This window comes from Ciconia boyciana, chromosome 8 (assembly GCF_034638445.1).
Source record: "Ciconia boyciana chromosome 8, ASM3463844v1, whole genome shotgun sequence".
In the NCBI taxonomy this organism is placed as follows: domain Eukaryota; kingdom Metazoa; phylum Chordata; class Aves; order Ciconiiformes; family Ciconiidae; genus Ciconia; species Ciconia boyciana.
In genome coordinates, this window is record NC_132941.1 from 15,083,142 (window position 1) to 15,103,278 (window position 20,137).

At 36.1% G+C, this 20,137-nt stretch overlaps 1 protein-coding gene across 1 annotated transcript in view; it reads left to right on the forward strand.

Annotated features, from left to right (window-relative positions):
• Positions 1-20,137, forward strand: part of UNC13C (unc-13 homolog C) — a 187,269-nt gene that overhangs the window by 71,642 nt on the left and 95,490 nt on the right. Inside the window, exons 9-12 of the mRNA XM_072871143.1 lie at positions 5,133-5,302; positions 7,310-7,425; positions 8,899-9,062; positions 19,228-19,378. Coding sequence (XP_072727244.1) covers positions 5,133-5,302; positions 7,310-7,425; positions 8,899-9,062; positions 19,228-19,378 — 601 coding nt within the window. The remainder of the gene's footprint in view (positions 1-5,132; positions 5,303-7,309; positions 7,426-8,898; positions 9,063-19,227; positions 19,379-20,137) is intronic.

Genomic DNA, 20,137 nt, shown 5'->3' on the forward strand with positions numbered 1-20,137 from the left:
ACCACACTGTTAAAGAATTGGGACTGTCCAGACTAGAGAAGAGACAAGTAGTGGAGGTAAGGATGTCTTTAAACACATCCTTTCTCCTGCAAAGAGGAAAGGAATAATCTATTTTCCATGCTTACTGTTATAGTAGAACAAGAAGTAATAGGTACAAATTCCATTTAGAGAGGCTTAAATGAGACTGCAGAAAAAGTTTGCCAACAGTGGGGCTAGTGAAGTACTGGAATAGATGGATTTCCTGAGAGACTATGGAGCTATTGCTGGACACTTAAGAACACAGTGGGCAGACTTCTCATGGCAATGCCATGGATGTATCTGGTTCTGGCTTGCAGTAATGGCAATAATAATAAGCATGAGGGTAATAATACCAATAAATGGCTTTCTGAACTTCATTCTACTACTATCTTCCATGACCGTGTGGTTTCTTTATACTTTTAGGACAAAATCTCTGTTCTCACATTCTATTCCCCATCTAGACCATATGGCATCCAAGACATTTTAGCATAAGGGAATAAAATTGAGTAAGAACTTAGCAAGGTGCAACTCTTGGATTGTTTTATGTGCATTACCTGCTATACAAAATGTATTCCTTATGCTTGTTTGTAAGGGGGTTTACAAAAAACAACGATCTGTCATTTGCTATGTTTTTTTTAAATCTGTTCTAAGTTTTGAACTACTTTTTCACATACATAGTTCATGCAGCCAAGCAGCACCCTGATTTTTATCTGTTTTCCAATTAAATCAATGGTGACTCACTGAACGAATATAGTACTTAAAAGAACAAAATATTGTCTTCCAGAATCTATTCCTTTAGTTTGTGGAAGACATCTAAGGTATATGTAATGGTGTACAACTAAAGCAATATCCATCAGAAATAATGATATTAATAATAAGTGTACCTATGGTTAGTATCATGAAATTGTATGTGTCAAGTTTTCTTTACATGCTTTAATGAGAGTATGTCCAAAAGGAATTCAGGTACTTTTGTAACAGGCTAAACAGAAATAGAAGCTACCAGAGAAAGAAACTGAAAACAAAATACAGCAAAAAACAAAGGTTATGTACTTCAATTACAGTAGACCACAGTGATTCTTCAGCAAGTGCTCTTACATAGACAGGCTGGCAGTTTTCAGCTGAAGTAGCCTATTGAAAACAAATTAAAAGATCTTCAGGTTTCTCCATCAACAACCAGAGTGAATTCTCTGGAACTTTTGCAAGTCCTGTTGTCTCTGGATTTGATGTTTCTGGAAAGTTATGTAGGTGAATATTATTTGGATCTTGGAAATCCTCATTGGAGAGCAGAGAGAATGTTTATAGAAGAAACTTATCTCACCCTTTGCTTTTTTTTTTAATAACCACTGTTGGGAATAAAAATGCATGCTAGTGCTTCAGGAGAAAAAAAAGGCTAAATACATTTTGAAAAGGAGGAATGGGCACTATGAGAGAGAAGTAAGGAAGATACTTGTAGAGTGATCTAATCTGTCTGTGAATCAGTATCCCAGCTGTAAAACTGGAGTAAGAATAGTATAATGCTTCCCTTTTTTACATTTCTTTGTTCTGTCACTTTTGAGGATATTTTTTAAAAAGAATGTGGTCATTATCTGTGGCATTGAAAAGTTTCCTATTACAGTACAAGTTCTTCAAAGCTTTTCTACCACTAGCTGTCTACTCTTGAACTAGTTTGCTGAGTGCTCAGGGAATACAAGACCAGTTCTAAACAGATTTGTCTATCTTCTTAAGACAGGAAAGATTTTTCTCCACTGCTTTGGAGCTCTGATTAGAAGTAGCGTATGCCTGATTTTTAGACTACTCATTTGTGGTTGGTTAAAAGTTGATTTAGAAAAAAAAATGTAAGGGGGATGTAAGAGTTTTTACTGAAGACTACAAGGGAAGAATGCTGTTATGATGAATGTACTTCATTTTGACAGAGTGGGAAATTAGTCTCCATACTTTCTTTACCAGCTTCTTCATTCATTTGCATTTACTTTTTTACTGAAAGCAGCGTAGTATCAATTAGTTGTTATTTTAACACTGGGTGCAGATCTCTTAGATGAGGTGTACAATCAGGTCATGCCAGTGCACCTAATATTAAATTTACATGGGGCTAGTATAGTAAAGATAGTTTATTATTACATTTTTTATTACTCTAGCCATTAGAGTAAGTAGGAATGCTGTGAGAATTATTTCATATCTGTGCAGCACTCTGTAAATGCAGAAGTAATGTAGCATCACCAGATTGTTGATGAATTATTAAAACTATCTCTTCTATCTAGCATCTCTGAATATACTGCAGCTTTCCCAGCTTTCAAAAGCATCAGTATCTTCATTCTCTGTGTGCTAAAGAAAAATTCACTTCTCACCTTCCTGTATCACACCTTAGTGAACACTTTTACTGAGCGTATAAAGCAGAGTGGCTAGAAGAGGAACTCTGAAAATAGCATATGTTGTCTTTGCCTTGAATTCCCTGGGCTGATTTTCCTCAACAGAGTAAGCAGAAGTAGGAATCCCACCCAATGCTTTTTGCAAAGCCACAGAGCTTCTGCACAGATGTTACCAGTGACTAAAGCAGAATGTGCATCTCACTATATAGTGCTGTTTCCCAGAGGCTGGGCAGGTAAGTAGAATCATGCAGAGACAGCTCTGTAACTTTAATAGTAAATCTCCCTGCAGTCTCACTGCCACAGGGCAGGCCAGTAGAAATACGTGTTCATCCACCCTTCTGTTCTTGCATCACAAATCTATGCTAGTTTTGGGATCTTGCACAGGAATGTTACAAACATGTAGCAGAGCTAAAGGTTTAGACACGAAGATGAACATGTGAGTAAACCCATTGGTCATGATAGGTCTCACCGTGTTTCACTAACCTAAGATTAAAGGAGAAAAAGATGTAGGAGACAAATGAGGATATCAGGGAAAAGTGCAGTCATCCTGACCATCTGAATAAATATTCCTTAATCAGCTAAGTATACACCAGAGGGAAATTGGTGTTGTCTCAGGAGAATAAAAATATGGTGTTTGTACTGAAGTACAATTTAATGACTTTTTATATGCAGCATCTCCCTGAGAAGGAAAGCAGGAACAAGATTTCTACTAATAGCACAGATATGGTGATGAGGGTCACATAAACGCCTCACCAGTGATGGATCTCTCTATGGCACGGTAGAAATCCCGTTTAATATTTCTATTGGGTGCACAGCTAAATGCAATTCAGGACTCTAGCAATGTTAAGCAATAATTCAGGGCTACAATTTAGGAAAATTAAATGCTTTCTGGGTTTAGCCTAGTTTCTTAAGGCAAAGATGTTTATTTGATCCATCTGTGTCTTCCTGTATTTTATATGTCCTTGCCAATAGCTTTCGAATTTTGCGGTCAGTCAGAGAAATTTCACAGATTGCCTAATACTATGTCCATCATGTTCTATGAAAATAGATGGTCAGACAGAGATGAGATCCTGACAGTGTCCTCAGCATGAGCTCACTCCATAATAGACACCAGGGAGTACATATGAAGGGGTAATTTATGAAAATCCTAGTTATGGGAGAAGATTCAATAGGTGATTGCAGTTTGTTAAATATTAGGGAAGTCAGTCGTAAGACAAAAGGAAACTAGGCTTCATTAGTTTTGCTAATCAGAGAACAATGTGGTTTTTAATTACCAGATATATCTGCGATGTTAAAATTTGGAATACAGACACAAGCATTTCTGTGATACTGAGTGATGTCACGGTGAGGTAGAGTAAAAGCTATGCATGCCATTTTTAGTGACTGATTGGCCTTGACAGTAATAATACCATTTAAAGCACTTTATACTTTCAAAGCCCATTACCACCACTAATTAATTCTTAGAACACCCCTGAGGGGTGCCAGTTGGGAGATAAGTTATAGTATTACTGTTTTAATGCTGGAAACGCTGAGACATATCACTGAGCAGTGATAGCGCTTGGGATAGAATTCAAGTAAGAACTCTTAATCTAGTGTCAGCCTAAGACCTTGCTGAAGATGAAAATTTGCTGCTACACTTTACAGCTATATTGAAAGATAACCAAAGATTTGTAACATTTAAAATATTTTTGTAGTATTACTGAATGGATATAAAAAAAACCCGGTTAGTGTGGATGCATGAGTATGACATGGCTTGTAACGGATGCCAGGTCTGTACTAGCCATTAAATGTCATCAGCAAGTTTTTCACTACCACAGGCTTCTGCAGTCAATGTTAGGATATTCCAATGAAGTCATCAAAAGCCAACACTGACCAATAGTCAACAGTCCTCATTGTGGCTTATAGCAATAAGCAGCAGCAGAGTTTCTTTTCCATTTCTGTGCAAATATATGCAGGATGGAGCTGGGAGTAAAAAAGTTTATCCACTGGGAAATCTGTAGATTGCGAGTGAAGCCACCTCACTCTCTCATGCATCCAGTAGTTTCTCAAATCCACTCAACTCATGAGGGGTTAGTCAGCCACTTAAATTTGCAAGGAATTTTTTAGTATATGTTTGTCTGTCCCTACTCTTTCTCCTGACCAGGGAATGGAGGTCTTGGAGAAAAGTAGTATATCTTTTAAAGAAAGCAGCTACTTTATTTCCCTAGGTTTTTCTGATTGCCTGTCTTGTCTTGCTGGGGTGTTTGTGCATACTTGTCAGGGTTTTTTAAAAAACTTCCTGCCATGTACCCAAAGTATTCTTCAAGATTTTCTCACTTTTTGTATTATAACATTCTAGGCAACTACTTTTGTGGTCTACTGTATGTACTACATAGCATTCCTAAATGAATAAACCTGATCTAACTGGATCTTTCCCAAGATATTTGTTAAATAATAGCATCGAGAAGTACACATTGTAAATTAATAATTTTAATGAGGAGTTCATGACATTCCTAAATACAACCCCTATGTATATATAATTCAGTCAAGTTAATCTCTTTACTTTCTCTTATATATAGTAATTGTAGTTTTGGCCCTAGCGATGTGGTATGGCCTTTTATTCCACTGAATGTTGCAGGTTGTTTGTATTCTGTCACTTTATGCAGTTAAGCAAGTGTATGGAAATTGAGGACAATGAATTAGACAGCAGTACCAATGTATGTAGCTTATGTATCACTCACATTTTGTATTTTATTATTATTTTTACAGTGAATGCCATAACTCTACAGATAGAATAAAAGTGAGAGTATGGGATGAAGATGATGACATCAAATCTAGAGTAAAACAACATTTCAAGAAGGAATCAGATGACTTCCTTGGGCAAACAATCATTGAAGTAAGAACACTGAGTGGAGAAATGGATGTATGGTATAATTTAGGTATGATTCTTACTGATTTTTTAAAGCAAATTTAGGTAGAATCTCAGAATCAGTAGGTTTGGGACTTCAAAATATGTAGCTTTGGTACCAATATACAGCTTCAAAAATCTTAAATATTACAGGTTGATTTGCAAACAAAAGATGCTTTCTTGTTTTGATCCAGAGTTATGACAATTACAGAGAGCAGACTAATCACAACAAAATCAAAGAAAAATATTTCACTTTAATGCAAAATTAAAAATAGGTAAGAAAACCCAACGTTTCAGACTAGTCAATTCACAGTAGCATTCTGTGGGAAATACGTCTACAAAGATACACAGAAATATCTAGCAAACACTTTTCTTGTTGTCCACATTCGTTTTATCACATATTTTAAAAAATTATTTATATACCATTCTGGGGCTAATCATCTTTGGTTTTCACTGTGTTTACACCTGTTGTTCTTCATGAAACTTGCTTGCTTGGGTTTTCTGTTCTGTACATGTCAAATGTGTTTACATGCAGAATCATAAACTGAAGACAGCCTGCTGAAGCTCAAAATGCTCTCTGTTGTCCTTAATTACTGCACTTTCTTGTCTGGACAGGTCTTAAGAAGTATCATTCTTTAAATTAGAAATAAAATGTGTCTCAATATATTTCCTTTATCTAAATCTAAGCATACAACTGTTCTTTAATTCTAAAAATCTCTTTGGGTGCACTAAATGTTCTGGAGTAGCCCTTTAAAAGTTAATCTCCTATATCTGATAATAAAAATGTGATAGTAACATTTTTATCTAGGTTGCCTGCTCTATGAAAACTTCGGGTGAATTACGTCGCATTATTTTCTGAAATTGTAGAGCATTTTTTTCCTAATCAATAGTCCTTGTTTCCCTGCCTACTGTTTCATTTCCCAGTGACATATATAGATGTGTCAGGGAACTATTTGATTTCTTATTGACAAAGAAAAGAAAGCCTTGCTTTATTTCCTATTTATAATGAGGTTTTTTAAAAGTAAGATAATTGGGTCCTTATGAATTCTGAATTTTATTCCTTCAAAAATTTCAGTGACTTAAACTGATATAAATTATTATGAAATGCATTTTTAAAACAAATCTTGCTGAACTGATTTGACTGGAAGCAGTTTAATAATAACATTGAAAATCTATGTGCTCTGCAAAAGGAAGAATCTAGAATGAAAACCTTTCAATCAGCATCTAAAACAAATATTGGTAAATGGCTCATGATAATTCTAATATTCTAAAAAGAATGGCGTATTTTACTCTGATACATACACACATTGACGCAACTGCAGTATGTCACATCATACAGAGGAGACGAGTGAAATAAACAAAGCAGTTGGATTTGTGGAATACCAGTTCTTATTAACTGTATTGTTCATCACCACTCACATCACAGCGCTTTGTGAAAGAACATAAAAATTGTAATACCTATTGACTCAGTTATACTGCTAGAGTGGATTGGAAAAGTGAAAATGGGAGTCAATAATCAGTAACCTCCACAATGAGAGACAGCAACTAAATGGACTGGTACACGTAGCATAAACAAAGTTCTTCATATCATTTCTTCTGTAAGATTCAGCTTAGCTCTGTACTTGAGTTCTGCTAAGAACATTTTGAGTTTCTCTCAGACATAGTAGTTCAGGTTGTTGCTAAAGTCTTCATAACTAAAGGAAAATATCAATAATGAGAACAATAATAATTAGTACAGATATAAGATAGAAAATGGAAATAATTTCTATTGAAAAGGGAAAAGTGTTAAATAAAGCACTGTGCAGCCTGGTTTGAATTTGGCAGATAAAATAAGAAAGATGCTTTAGTTCATAGTTTGATATTCTCTTCATGGCCTGAACCATATGTGAGGTATTAAAAAAAATTCTCTTGTTCTCAACAGGAGGACTTTCTGGCTTTAAAAAACATTCTTATTAAGCTAGAATGATTTCTGAAAGGTTTTCACATGACATATATATATTCTTGGTAGTTACTAATATATTATTTTTCTGCTCTTCAGAAAAGCGAACAGATAAATCAGCTGTCTCTGGTGCCATTAGATTGAAAATCAATGTTGAAATAAAAGGAGAGGAGAAAGTTGCTCCCTACCATGTGCAGTACACCTGTCTACATGAGGTATGTTGGAGAAGTTAAAGAAAGCATCCTGTACAGAAATTACTATTCAGTTGTTGTATGGATAAGAAAAAAAAGCTACAGCACATTAGAACACTGAAATAAATACCTTGCTGCTACACCTCAGGACAAGTTTATTTTATATTTCCCACTTTGTATTGCTGATGGCATATGAGGTTCAGAGTCAATGGCAGAACAATTTAACACCAACAGATCATTCCTGCCATTAGGAGTTAGAAAAAAGAAGGGGTGGAGTCAGCTAAGTTCTCCCCATACTGTGTTTTGTTTCAGCATTTTGATGCTCCATATGTGCTTGCTAACATCAAGAAGATACAACCATTTCTGAATATTACAGAAATATAGCTGTTAATTGTAAAGGACTTCTTTCCTGCTACATTAATTCATATTTTGGAGAGAGCAAGAAAAAGCAGGAGAAGCATAGACAATATAAAATTTGGTTCGCCTATTGTCTAGATTGCTTTTCTCAACATTGAAAAAAAAACATCACTGATAAACCAGTGTGTCTTTCAAAAGATTTTCTTTGTATTTGATTCCTCTTCCCTCAAACAGTGATCCACATTGAAGTTCTATTCTAAAAATACAAGTACTTTCTGAAAGCTGATAGATAATATATGGCTGAAAGTTCAGCACTAGTATGTATCCACAAAATGCCACTGTTCACCATTTTTAAAACTGAATGTTCAGGGCACTTGTGCTCATAGATTTTGACCTGATATCGCAAATGTTTTGACCTGTGAGTTAAATGGCAAAATTCTGTTGCTTTAAGATAATCCACAAGACAGTTATGGGCTAATTAGCAAAACTGAAATTATTTCAAAGTTTTCAGGTTTTTTTGGTCACTGAAAATAGGAAATCACATCTGCTGCTGAGTTTGTGGATACATATGGAGCTAGGTAATCTGACATTAATGTCAAATTAAATACTAACTTTGGTCCTAAGGTTGCTAAACCTAACTTCATTGCATGCCTTTAGCTACTTGAGAGGCTTCTGCAATATTTCTGATAGGTTTCCTGTAACTTACAGTTCTTAAATAATGAATTTGAAATTTATTGGTCACAGATCCAATTAAAGTTGAAGCACTATGTAGTGAGCATTATAACATCACATTTTCATTCGTTAGCAAGGGCATATGATAGAGAAGAGAAAGTTTCTGCATGATTTTATGTTGCAGTCTCTGTGCCAGTTAACTGACATGACCTTATATCAAGGAAATAGATCAATGTGCTGAATCACAAGCCTGTGCACTACCAGAGTTCCATTACAAAAAATGTGTTTAGTGTCTTGGGGTTTTTTTGTTTACCAAATGACAATTAGTTAGTGCCAGTCTTCAGAAAAATTACAAAAAGAAAAAAAAACTACCCACCAACCTAACAATGATGACTATTATATAGGATATACTTTCAGAATGCTACTTAAAAACTGAAAATTCCTATTTGAAACATTTCTTACATTTAGAATCTATTCCATTACTTGACGGAAGTTAAATCTAATGGTGTTGTAAAAATCCCTGAAGTGAGAGGTGATGAAGCCTGGAAGGTGTACTTTGATGACACTGCACAAGAAATTGTAGATGAATTTGCAATGCGCTATGGAATTGAATATATTTATCAAGCTATGACGTAAGTATTATTATGTCTGGTTTTCTACTCTACTGTCAAGAATGTGTTTGAGGGAAGTGATGAGTTCCAAGCCTTCCTGCTCTCATTCTCCATTTCATTCCCATTCCTGGTTTAAAATTCTTGCTATTGTTTTTGTCCATCAGATTCTCATTGAAGTGCTTCTCATCTGCAATGGAATTAAGATATATTATAAGCATTTTATAAATTGTTACTGGTATTACCGCTAATGCATTTCTTAATCCTTATGATACTGATATGTGGCAAGGATCAGAAAGACTTCCACTGGTCCACATGGGATTGGGATGGTAGAACAGGGTTTCACAAGCTCTGTACTCCTTTCCAGGAGTAGAGAAATCATCATAGAACACCAGCAATGGCTATAGTAAACTTCCATAGTATATGTAAATAATTCACACAAAGCATTTTTAACGGTATTAGAACCTGTTACTACATTGTCAGTACTAAAGTAGCTGTCTGATCACTTTAGAACACAGCACCACTGAGCTTAGAGGCCTGGGGATACAAGAGCTCCATCATGTATTCTTAATTTGTCCAGTGAAGATTTTGCTAGTAAAAAGGACTATATTCTGCTCCCACTGCAGCTGTAGGAAAGCATAGGACTCCAAATGAGTCCTCTAAAGAAGAAATATAGAAAATTTTTCCAATAGAAAGCTGATATTATGGAATTTTTAATCAGAACATGTATCTCGCTTCTTCCATCTCTTTACAGTACATCCTAAAAAAATTACCTTATAATAAGTATGAAGGCACATAAACGTGAAGTTTTCTTTTTATTGCAGGATATAATGACACCATCTGCTATTGCAATGAACATGTCTTTCACTTTATGTAGCTCATTGTGAATTATTGTACTGTACATCTAATAGAAAGGTAGAGGATGTATTTGTAATATATATGTTTTTAATGCTCTTCCTCCAAGGACCTTAAACAACATTGCACAGAAGAATTAATTAAGCTTGACAGGTCCCCTGTGGTATTGTGTATCTATACTACATATGGAGGAGTTCATGCACTGAGTTTCATGAATATTTGGGTTTTCATGTTTGGCTTCTCTTTAGCCATGTATGTCTTTACATCTTGATTAAGGTTATGTTACTTATTAACTAGCATAGTACTATAGTTTTATAACTTGATTTAAATTGGTATGCCATTTTTACCGAAATGTTAATCTCTAAAATGATGGAGTTCTTCCTGCTGTACGTATCAAAATGAATTCAAGGTTTTATATGAGATGAATTCTCAAGAGCTATTAATGCCAAGGAGGGCTGTTATTACTGTTTTCCTTAGGAAATAAAGCAGGATTGATTTAGCATTAGTGTTTCCCCTGAACTATAGCCCCAGTAGCTGGTTATCTCAATACAACATGGCTGTATTTTTGATGGACAATTTCAGCTGAAAAATTATTTTGAAGTTTCTTTTCCTTCATCTCTGGATGAATACCAGTACTCTGAAATTTTCCAGAGAAAGTTCAAAACTGATTTTAGAAATTCAAATGTAGCAAAAGGCAGCATTGCAAAAATAGCAATATAATTGACATGTGAGTATTAAAAAAGCTTTTTCATTTAATAGTGTTAAAAATGGACAGGTTATATTTTCATATAAAGAAGATGCTTTATTTATATATCAGTAAATATCATAACATACAGATATTCATGAAAAGGAAGTAAATTTAGTCTGAACATCTAACATGGAGCTGGGCAAGTACTGCAACACATTTTTCAGGAATCCTTACTCAAAAATTCTAACCAAGCCATTTTAAGTTAAATGACTACTTTGGCTTGTCCTCTTTTTGTTCTTGCTTTCTTCTGTACATTTTCCACCAAATTTCCTTGCTGTTGATCACTGCAAACCAGGCATTTGAAGACAGGTGTAATAAGAAAGTGAATTTGATATTGGTAGTTACAGGTAATTTACACAGGAAATAAAATCTAATATTTCATTGCCCCCTTACCCATGTCCATTTACATTTTAAAATGTTGCATGTTAATAATGAGCAATCCCTATCTGAGGGGTAGGCCACATACTCTTTAAAGCCACATCCTGTTTAAGTTAGGAATAAAATCAGTAATGAGTGTAATCTCAAATAATACTTGGAGAAGAATATATATTCATATACATTGTTTTGCTGATTCATCTGCAGACGTCTCTCAGTAAGAGCATTCAGACTTTGGGGACAAGAGTAGTGAAGACACTAGATCTGTCATGGGGAATTTTCTTTTGGACTATCATCTGGTTTTTTTATTTATGTTTATGAGATCACCTTTTTCTCCTGGAACAATGGCTGGGAGAAAATGTACAGCTTCTTGATTTGGAAAATAGAATGATCAGATTCCATTTGGTAATGATGTGCTCCTACTGAAAGAAAAGCAATTTTCTACCATACAACAGAGAGAGAATTTTAATGTAATCACTTGGCCCAAAGGAATATTGTGAAAGCATTTTATGCTTGAGAATCTAGTTGCCTAATATTTCTATTGCATGTATCATGATAACATTGTAAATTAAAATGTTTGCATTTGTAAATGCAAAACTGACTATGCTTTCATACCCATGGTCAAGACCCCAGACACATCCACATGCTTCTTATGTGCACTATATCAGACTCAAGTGAGTTTTAGGGTGTTGCTAATGAGGTGCTCTTTTTGCCTGAATGTAATTTTTAAAATTCATATTTGTTTGCAGTTTTAAAATTACTTATTATATAAAGTTGCAGTGCCACTTAATGATAGGCAGTCTTGACCCTTTTAGGTATCGGTAGATAGCATATGCTGGAATAGGAACATATGCCATTCTGCATTCCTGAACACAACATAAATCTAATTAAGCCTCCCTAAAGTACCGCTTCCTAGAACAATTTGGCATCCTGTTCTGCTATGGTAATAAACAACCCCACTTGTCTATCATTTCATGCTGGTGGCTTTGTTATCTCTGATCCTCTTAGTAGACCCTGATAATTTGTTTCTGGCTCTCAAGTTAATATTTATTTATATTTATTCCTTTAAACCACAGAAATAATATTTCAAAAGTATAGCCTTGATTTTCCAAATACACTGAGTATACTCATCAACTGCAATTGTGGCAGCTCAGCAAAGATAAACAAGAATTTAGATCAGTTTATTGTTTCAGTGCCTGACTGCTTCATGGAAAATCAGTCCAATAGGTGACCAACTAAAAGTCCTGAAAACATAAAGCTCAAGCTCATTTCTTCTCTCAACCAGCATCAGCAAAGAAATTCTGCATTTTCTGCGATTTAAAACATGTCATGTGTGAGTCAGTGTTTGATTCTAGATCAGAAGGGGATTACCTGTGCACCACCAAAGATGTACTGGAATGTGGATATCAGCCCAAAAGATATCCCATAGATGGTTACTTATCTGCCTTAATCGTTGTCCCCGATGGGACCTTTTTCATTAAACTTACAAAGAGAATGAATTCAAGTGTGATTGCACCTGTTGTTGGAGACAGAGACATCCACATTTTTACGAGACTATATATAGACAGTTCTTCCCTAAAGGATGCCCACTTAGAAGGGTTGTCTTACTCTCAAGATACAGATTCCAACTGCCCAGTTCCTAAGCAAGGCAATCTGCTTTTAAGTTACCAGATGTAGTGAATAGAAATGTGAATAGAAATCAAACATTGACCCAAAACCAAAATAGAACAAAAAGCCTGCTTGTGTTGCCATAACTGCAGCTCTTTGAAAAGTCTTGACTGTATAGATTCCATAATCGGCTCTTCTTTCTTATTATATTCCTCCACTCCTCATGGAGTCTGTATTGGGAAAAGAAATGAAAGACAATTACAGCCATTCTTATATGGGTCAGAAGAGATTTTTTTTTTTTTGTGATGGATAGCAGCCAAATAGGCACTGTTAGCTATTTTATATGGATATTTTATACGCATAGCAGCCAAATAGGCACTATTAGATATAGTATATGCATATCATATGAATGATATGCATATACTCCCAGAAGTCAAAGCACGTATGTGTGAGAGTATAGGAAAGAAAATAGATATGATGGAACACAGATTAACAAAAGGAGAACAACAGCTCAGTGATCCAGCTGGCCTTTATTTTGATGACTGCTATAAATTCAATGTCTTGAAGGAATCGTACTGGAAGTTTATTTACCTACATATATTAAGCCACCTTTCCACCACCAAGAAAAAATAATTTTCTTCCTCTCATTCGTCTTTCAACACCGTTTATTTCTCTTTAGAAGGCAAAAAGCAGAGCATGTATTGAAACAGTTTTTGACTAGACACTGAAATTATACTTAATGCCAGCATCCTGGATTTACTGTGTAGTGGAGTCAAGTGCAATAAAAGCTCTATTAAGATCTTCGCTTCTTACTGGCAAGAGTCACCACAGGTAGAACCTAATGCTTCTAAATCAGCGACATAGTTCTCATTCCAGCAGGTTAATGGGCATTAACTATGCCATCTTCTTCTCCTGCTAGTCTTCAATTAATGTGGCTGCATTGCAAAAAGCACACAAATCACCCATTAAAGTAATTTTCATTGATAGCATTTGCTTACTGAGGGCAGCACATTAGCCTTTTTTCTTTGCCGATTCACACTAGCAGAAAGATTGGAAGAGTCACAGGCACTGCATGTTGGTCAGGAAATTGCATAGTAAGAAAGCTGAAGCAAGCAGGCCTGGTTTTAGACATGTGACTCTAGCTTAAACAATGCAATATTACTCTAAAATATGTGAGACTTAGCAATGGTTGCTGTGACATCTTGTGCCCATTAGAAATTGTTAATAACTCATGCTATTGACTGCTGTTTTCAGAGACCTACAAAAACAAGGAAGGAAGTTTCCTCTGATTTTTTTATTTTAGCAAGCAGAAGGAAGGCAGGTGGCTTGCAGTTTTCTTACCTGGGTTATCAGCAATCTCAGAGTCATGACCCATATTGCATGTGATAAGCTTAATAGGTTCTGTGAACTTTACAGATTTTAATTAAATGAAGGAGAGAAGCAGAAATTCACATAACCTGTCACTTGACACAGATGCTTTATCATTGATTTCACTAACAAAATTACAGGTGGAATGGTATAGTAATGTAATAAGGACATAAATAAATTATATCAATAGGTTTAAATTTTCCTCACAACAAATTAGTACAATTTGGGTCTATTTTCAAGATAAGAGCTCAGTCCAGACCTTGGGTAGCTTGACGTGAAATCATTAGAAGAACCTGCAGAAGACATCTCGCTGAACTTAAAATGTTGACCCAAATTATTTTTCCACGGTCTGTCATGTTCCCTGCAGGCATTTGATACAATCTCGATGGCTTTTCACATAGTGACTGCTGCTGCCTGACTCTTTTGTCTGCCTCCTCCCTTCATCAGAGTATATGTTGTAGGTATGACCCTAAGGCCAGTGGGGTTATTAGTGCCTTCTTATCTCCAGCTTGGGGTTCCTCACGCACCTTTAGGTCCACTAGAAAATTTTTGGAAATTAAAGGTCAGCAGTAAAAGTATATGTTAATTTTTTTGTGTCAATTTTTAAAAAAATAGTTCTGATCATCTCTACATGTATTTCTTAAAATGCATGTGATGAATAGATCAGGTGAGATTACTATTAACTTGAAAGGTTACCTGAAACTGGTGAGAATCACCTGACATCACTATTGTATTTTATACAAAAGAAATTATTGTTCTTCTAGTTGATAGGAAACATATGACATACAATGAAAGATTTTCCTAAGGAGTAAGTAGCTGTGTTGTGCTTTTGTCAGATTCACGTTACGGTATTTAAAAGCACTTCCGAAAAATACTGGCAATGAATGAAAGGTTTGGTAGTATTATCCCTATAAGCCACATAGCTGGGAATGCTGAGTTCTAGTCCTGGCCCACGTGATCGATTTGCTGTGTAGATTTGAGCAGTTTCTCTCAATTTTGTAAAATTGAGATAATAGCACTTAATGATCTGCATTACAGGAATGCTGAGAAATATTTGAACATGACTACCATGATACAAGTTTTAAGTATCAATATATATCACCACATTGGTGCAAGACTATGTGATATATAAACCCAGCATGAAAATACTTTAAAGAGAGTCTAATGCTAGAGAAAGCCCACAAAGTAGGTCTCCTGGCTTGGGCTGGAAAGGCTGCAAATACAGAGGGACCCCACATATGAAGACTGTAGCCCTAGATTCTCTTTAATATGAGCCTGCCTCTCTTGCTTCCCATCCCCAGTTGGATCCCTTCTTTTCCAGTCTCTTTGCCCAGCCAGGTAAACTAGAAAATCCAGCAATTATTATTCAGCTCCTCAGCCTAGCTTTGGAGTGGGATTAAGGGCTTGATTCATCCCAGTATCCACTTCTGTTGAAATCTTAGGTCCTTAACACTTTAGAGACTTTGGATGATACTTTAAAGTAGCAAAATATGAATATGTGCTGGGATTTTCTTTAGGTATTTGTACATGCATAATTAATGACTTGTTTTTTTCTTGGGAATTATGACTTAAATTATAAGAGGATTTATCTTGAGTGAGATGCAAAAGAGTTAGAAAATTACAATTTTAGAAGTTTTCCAGCCAATTGCTTTTCAATTACTGGGTCAGTTGGTATAAATTTCTTGTGCTTTATGTTTTTAGAAAAAAAGAGAAAAATACTTTAATTTATGGATCACACTCACTGGTAATTAAAACACACTTTACATCTAGGATGAGTCCAAAACTTTTGTCCTTTGTTGACCATAGTGGTCATGTAACTGTAGTGATAGGTTGTTTAGCATCACATTTACCTTACTGTAAGTATCTGATTCTATTTCAAATATCTTACCAGGTTCTGTAGGTGGTTTCATTGACTAAGGCTGTTGAGGAGAGCAGTTTGGCCAATAATTTTGTGGTGTCCATTTCTGATATCTAGGTACTGAAAGGATATCAGGTACATTAATGAAGACAGATTCCTGAGCCTGGACACTTGGGGAGTTTTGGAATTTTCTTCTTTTTTAACATATCTGTGACCTGACACAGATTTCTGAAGTAAACATTGCAATTTAGATGTCTCATTTGCAAAGTAAATTAAAGTGTTGGAGAGGGCTTGGTTTGGAGTGATGTGAGGTACTGACAGCCCAGAGCATTTTTTAGGCCCATTTCTGAATCTGTAAATAAGCATCTGTAGTAAGAGTCTGTGCACTGAGAGGGGAGTACGGGAAAAGCAGAAGCAAGAGAGACTTTATGTGTTGCCTTCTGCTGACTCACTCCATTCCCCCAATTTCCCTTTAAAACATATAGGCTAACAGAAGAAGTAAGAGTTGTTTGGCTGATGTGAAATTGCAGATTACCCCGAAGGGTTATGAAAAGGCATCTGCATATATAGTAAGTCAGTGGTGCAGGAGACCCTAGAAAAGATACTGTTGTCTCTTCAGCAGAAGCAAGTTTCTGCAGCCCTGGAACATCAGAAAGCAGGAATATGATGAACAGGGTCAGTCACAAGAGCATGAGGCAGGCCTCAGAGCAAAGGAATTTAGAGGACCACTAAGACAACAAGAGGGTATCAGAAAGCATAATGTAGGTAGAGTGAGTTTGTGTGCAGGCTTGCAAGAAAGTGTAAAGAGCTCATTTCTAATATCTTTAGGAACAGGAATCCAAATACAAGACGCAAATAATTTTGAATGACATGGTTGGAAGATAATTTGGGCAGTGACAGCAGTTAAGGGTACTTGGCTTAAGTTCAACAGGACCAAGTTCAGTTGTACCTTGTGTTATTTTTTCTTGGATGGGCACTAGGGCCCAGGTGGTTCAGGCCCAGCACACCGCTCTGCCTTATGCTCCTAAGGAGAAACAGTAGAGAGGAGCCAGAGACTCCAGCTAAGAGGACCACGCTGCCAAATCAGGACCTTCAGATATAGAGAGCTCCAGAGTGACTGGAGTTTCTTCATCCTCTTCTGTTGACAGTATACTCATTTTCACCATCATCTCTGCCTAATCCCCCTCACTCTCTTTCCTACCTCTATACATTTACTCTTTATCCCTTTATCCTCCTCCCAATCCTGCCTAACTATAAATCTTGAAATTAAGAGTTTATGTTTTGCAATTATGTTGCTCACTCTCCTCATGTGTTAGATCTTTTACCCATCTTGTCTCTCTCATGTTTTCTTATTTTGTAAGCTTTGTATGTTATAAGCAGGCATCTCCTGTTTTTTTGCACAAGTAAACAGTGCTGCTACATTGCAGGTCTAGGCTTGGCTGGTGCAGTACAGCAAGTTGTGTAGGCTTTTAATTTCTATAGGCTCAATTTTCATTTCAATTTAAGAGTTTGAATCTGACTAAAGTTAGAAGTCTTAAATGCTTTGCTGATTCTGAGCTTTAAGAACTAGCAAAATAATAAAACATATGACCTACTCTAATATATTGTCTTCGCATTTTTTTAGTATTCTAAAAAAACAAAGAGAATACATAAAATATTTCTGACTTTTTTTTTTTTAATTTAGTGTAAATTACTTGTACATGACTTCCCACTTCGAATACCATATATTGACAACAGGTTTACCTTTTTTTTCATGACCTGACATTATGTTCTCACTTGATTCAGCCGTGTTAAAATTTCACCTAATAAATTCTAGTTGCCTATGAAGCAGACTGCTTAAAAATCAGAGCTGATTTAATACACTCCAACCTGGGTGGAAGTCAGTGTTGGGGTTTTCTTACATTTGCTTTCTCAAGCTGCTGTGAGCAGTAATGGTCTTTGGTTTCTTTAAGAAAAGTGAAACAGAAAGGTTACTAGCAAGTCAGGGAATCAAAAGTATTCAAAACCAAATAGAAAACCGCTTCACACTGTTATTTTGTCTGTGATCAGCACTCAGCCCAAATTCTTACTTTCAAGATTCTGTTGAATACAAGCTAGAGCTCCATCCAAAAAAATGCTTCCAGTTAGAAGCCCTAAAGGTTCGAATGGCTAAATGGGGAATGATAAATGGGGAATGATCCATCCTGAGGGGAATGATGTTCAGCATGGGGACTAGTTATACTCACATTCTGCAATGCAACCTTGTGTGGCAGTTTCTTTCTTTCCCCTCTTCCTTTCCTTACTGCAGAATTCAACACTATGTGAGCATAAGCCCTCGTATTTGTACTCTGACCTATGCAGCTCTACGTACTGCAGAAGGAAACCGCTCAGTGCCAGATCTTCTCACAAGTGCCTTAGAACAGCTCCTAATGGGAGTAGGAGGCTCACCCAAACTTTTCTCCTTCTTCCCCTACTGCTACTGCCAGCTTCAGCCTTCTATAGCCAACTGAGTTCATCACTCAGAGTTTCTCTCCCCATTCCAGTAGTGCACCGTGCACCTCACTCTATAAATGCCCACATTTCTATGCTGTGTGCATGCAGCACAAAAATATGCTGTGGCTTTAATCTCCCTTGTTAGTCCAAGCACTGTGCCACAGGACTGGCAGTGCTGTAGCTTCTCTCTGGGATCAAAACAGTCCAGATCAGGGAGCTGGATAGTAGTTACAGGCTTGTGAGAGAATGTAAATCTCCTCAGACTCTGCAGGAAATGGGGGATAAAGCCTGAATGGGCTCAATGACAGACTTTTTTTCTTCTTAAACATTGTTTCCCAATATGAAGCTGGTTCAGGTTTAACAGGCTGATTACTTAAACTTTACTGGCCTGAATCAAAGTGGAATAGTTTCAGTTATGGCCTAAATCAAATCAAGGTGAACCCAGAAGTTGCTTGATGCCTCACCTTTCATTAATAATGTAGCCTAAACTACAAGCCATGGTAAAATGCTGGTTTGAGTCTTTTTGTTGACATCAAGTAAATCCTTCTCCACTAGAGTATAGATCTCTTGTGGCCTTTTATGATGATAAGTTTGTGTTTGACTTTAAGCTTCCATTTAATAATGAATGCTTTGCTTAATAGCAGTTAAGATAGTTAAATCATGTTTTTGTATTTAGGGCTATCAGAACAAGAAGCAAATGTGAATCTGATGTGTTCAATTTGGAAATATCAGTATGCAATAAGTGGCAACTATATCAAACATGTCTGGATTTTCCTCATGTGTATCTGCACAATTGTCCATGAGGTAGCTTGAAAGTTCCATCAGTGGAGCTGAAAAGAAATTGTGGTGAGAGAAAAAGCAGAATCTTTGCAATCTTTAATAACTGTCCATTGTTTGAATTGTAGGCACTTTTCCTGTCTGTCTTCTAAATATATGTGCCCTGGTGTTCCAGCAGTTATGAGTACGTTGTTGGCCAATATAAATGCTTTCTATGCTCATACTACAGCAGCAACTAATGTATCTGCCTCAGATCGGTTTGCAGCTACTAACTTTGGGGTAAGTAGACTTTCTTTTTTAATAGAATACTAGTCCTCATCTCTTTTTTCTAATATATGGTACTATATTAACTTCTGAATTCAAACAGTTTTTAAAAGTTGGCCATTTTAAAGAATAAGAGTTGCTATTAGCTTTTGAAAATTTTACCCTGAGTCTTCACAATCAATCACTATAAAAGCTAGAGAAGATACTCTTCAGTTCCTTATACAGTGATATGTAAGGCATAGAGGGTAGAAAGTACTGGCACACATGCATAGTACTAAAATCTTCACCAATCAATTTTTGTTTTTATTGCAGTGGTTCTTGCAAACTACTAACTGCACCAGAATAAGTGTCAGTTGTAATTGCTTTCTTGGGGTATGTGTCATCAGTGAACTCATATTAACCTAATGGATCTAGCCATAAATACTGTTCTTCTTCTCACAAGAGCCTATAATGATGGACTCTTATTTTTGCTGAAATAATGGAGCATTGTCCAAGTCCTGGATTTAGGTATCAGAAATTTTAGGAGGAATACCAGTATGTCAGGATGTGGTAGTACTTTTTTTTTGCTGCTAACTTTCCTTCTGTGGATAAATATCTCAGAAGGCAGACTTCCTAGTCTTTGAACATGATAAAAAATAAAGATGCGTTCACTTTGTATTCTAATTTGTTCACCTATCCTCACTGGGGAGGTGAGAGCAGGAAGGGAGAGCAATAATTTAAAGAGGTTGCTTTCATATCTCTACTATTACACATGATATAGCCAGAGATAAACAC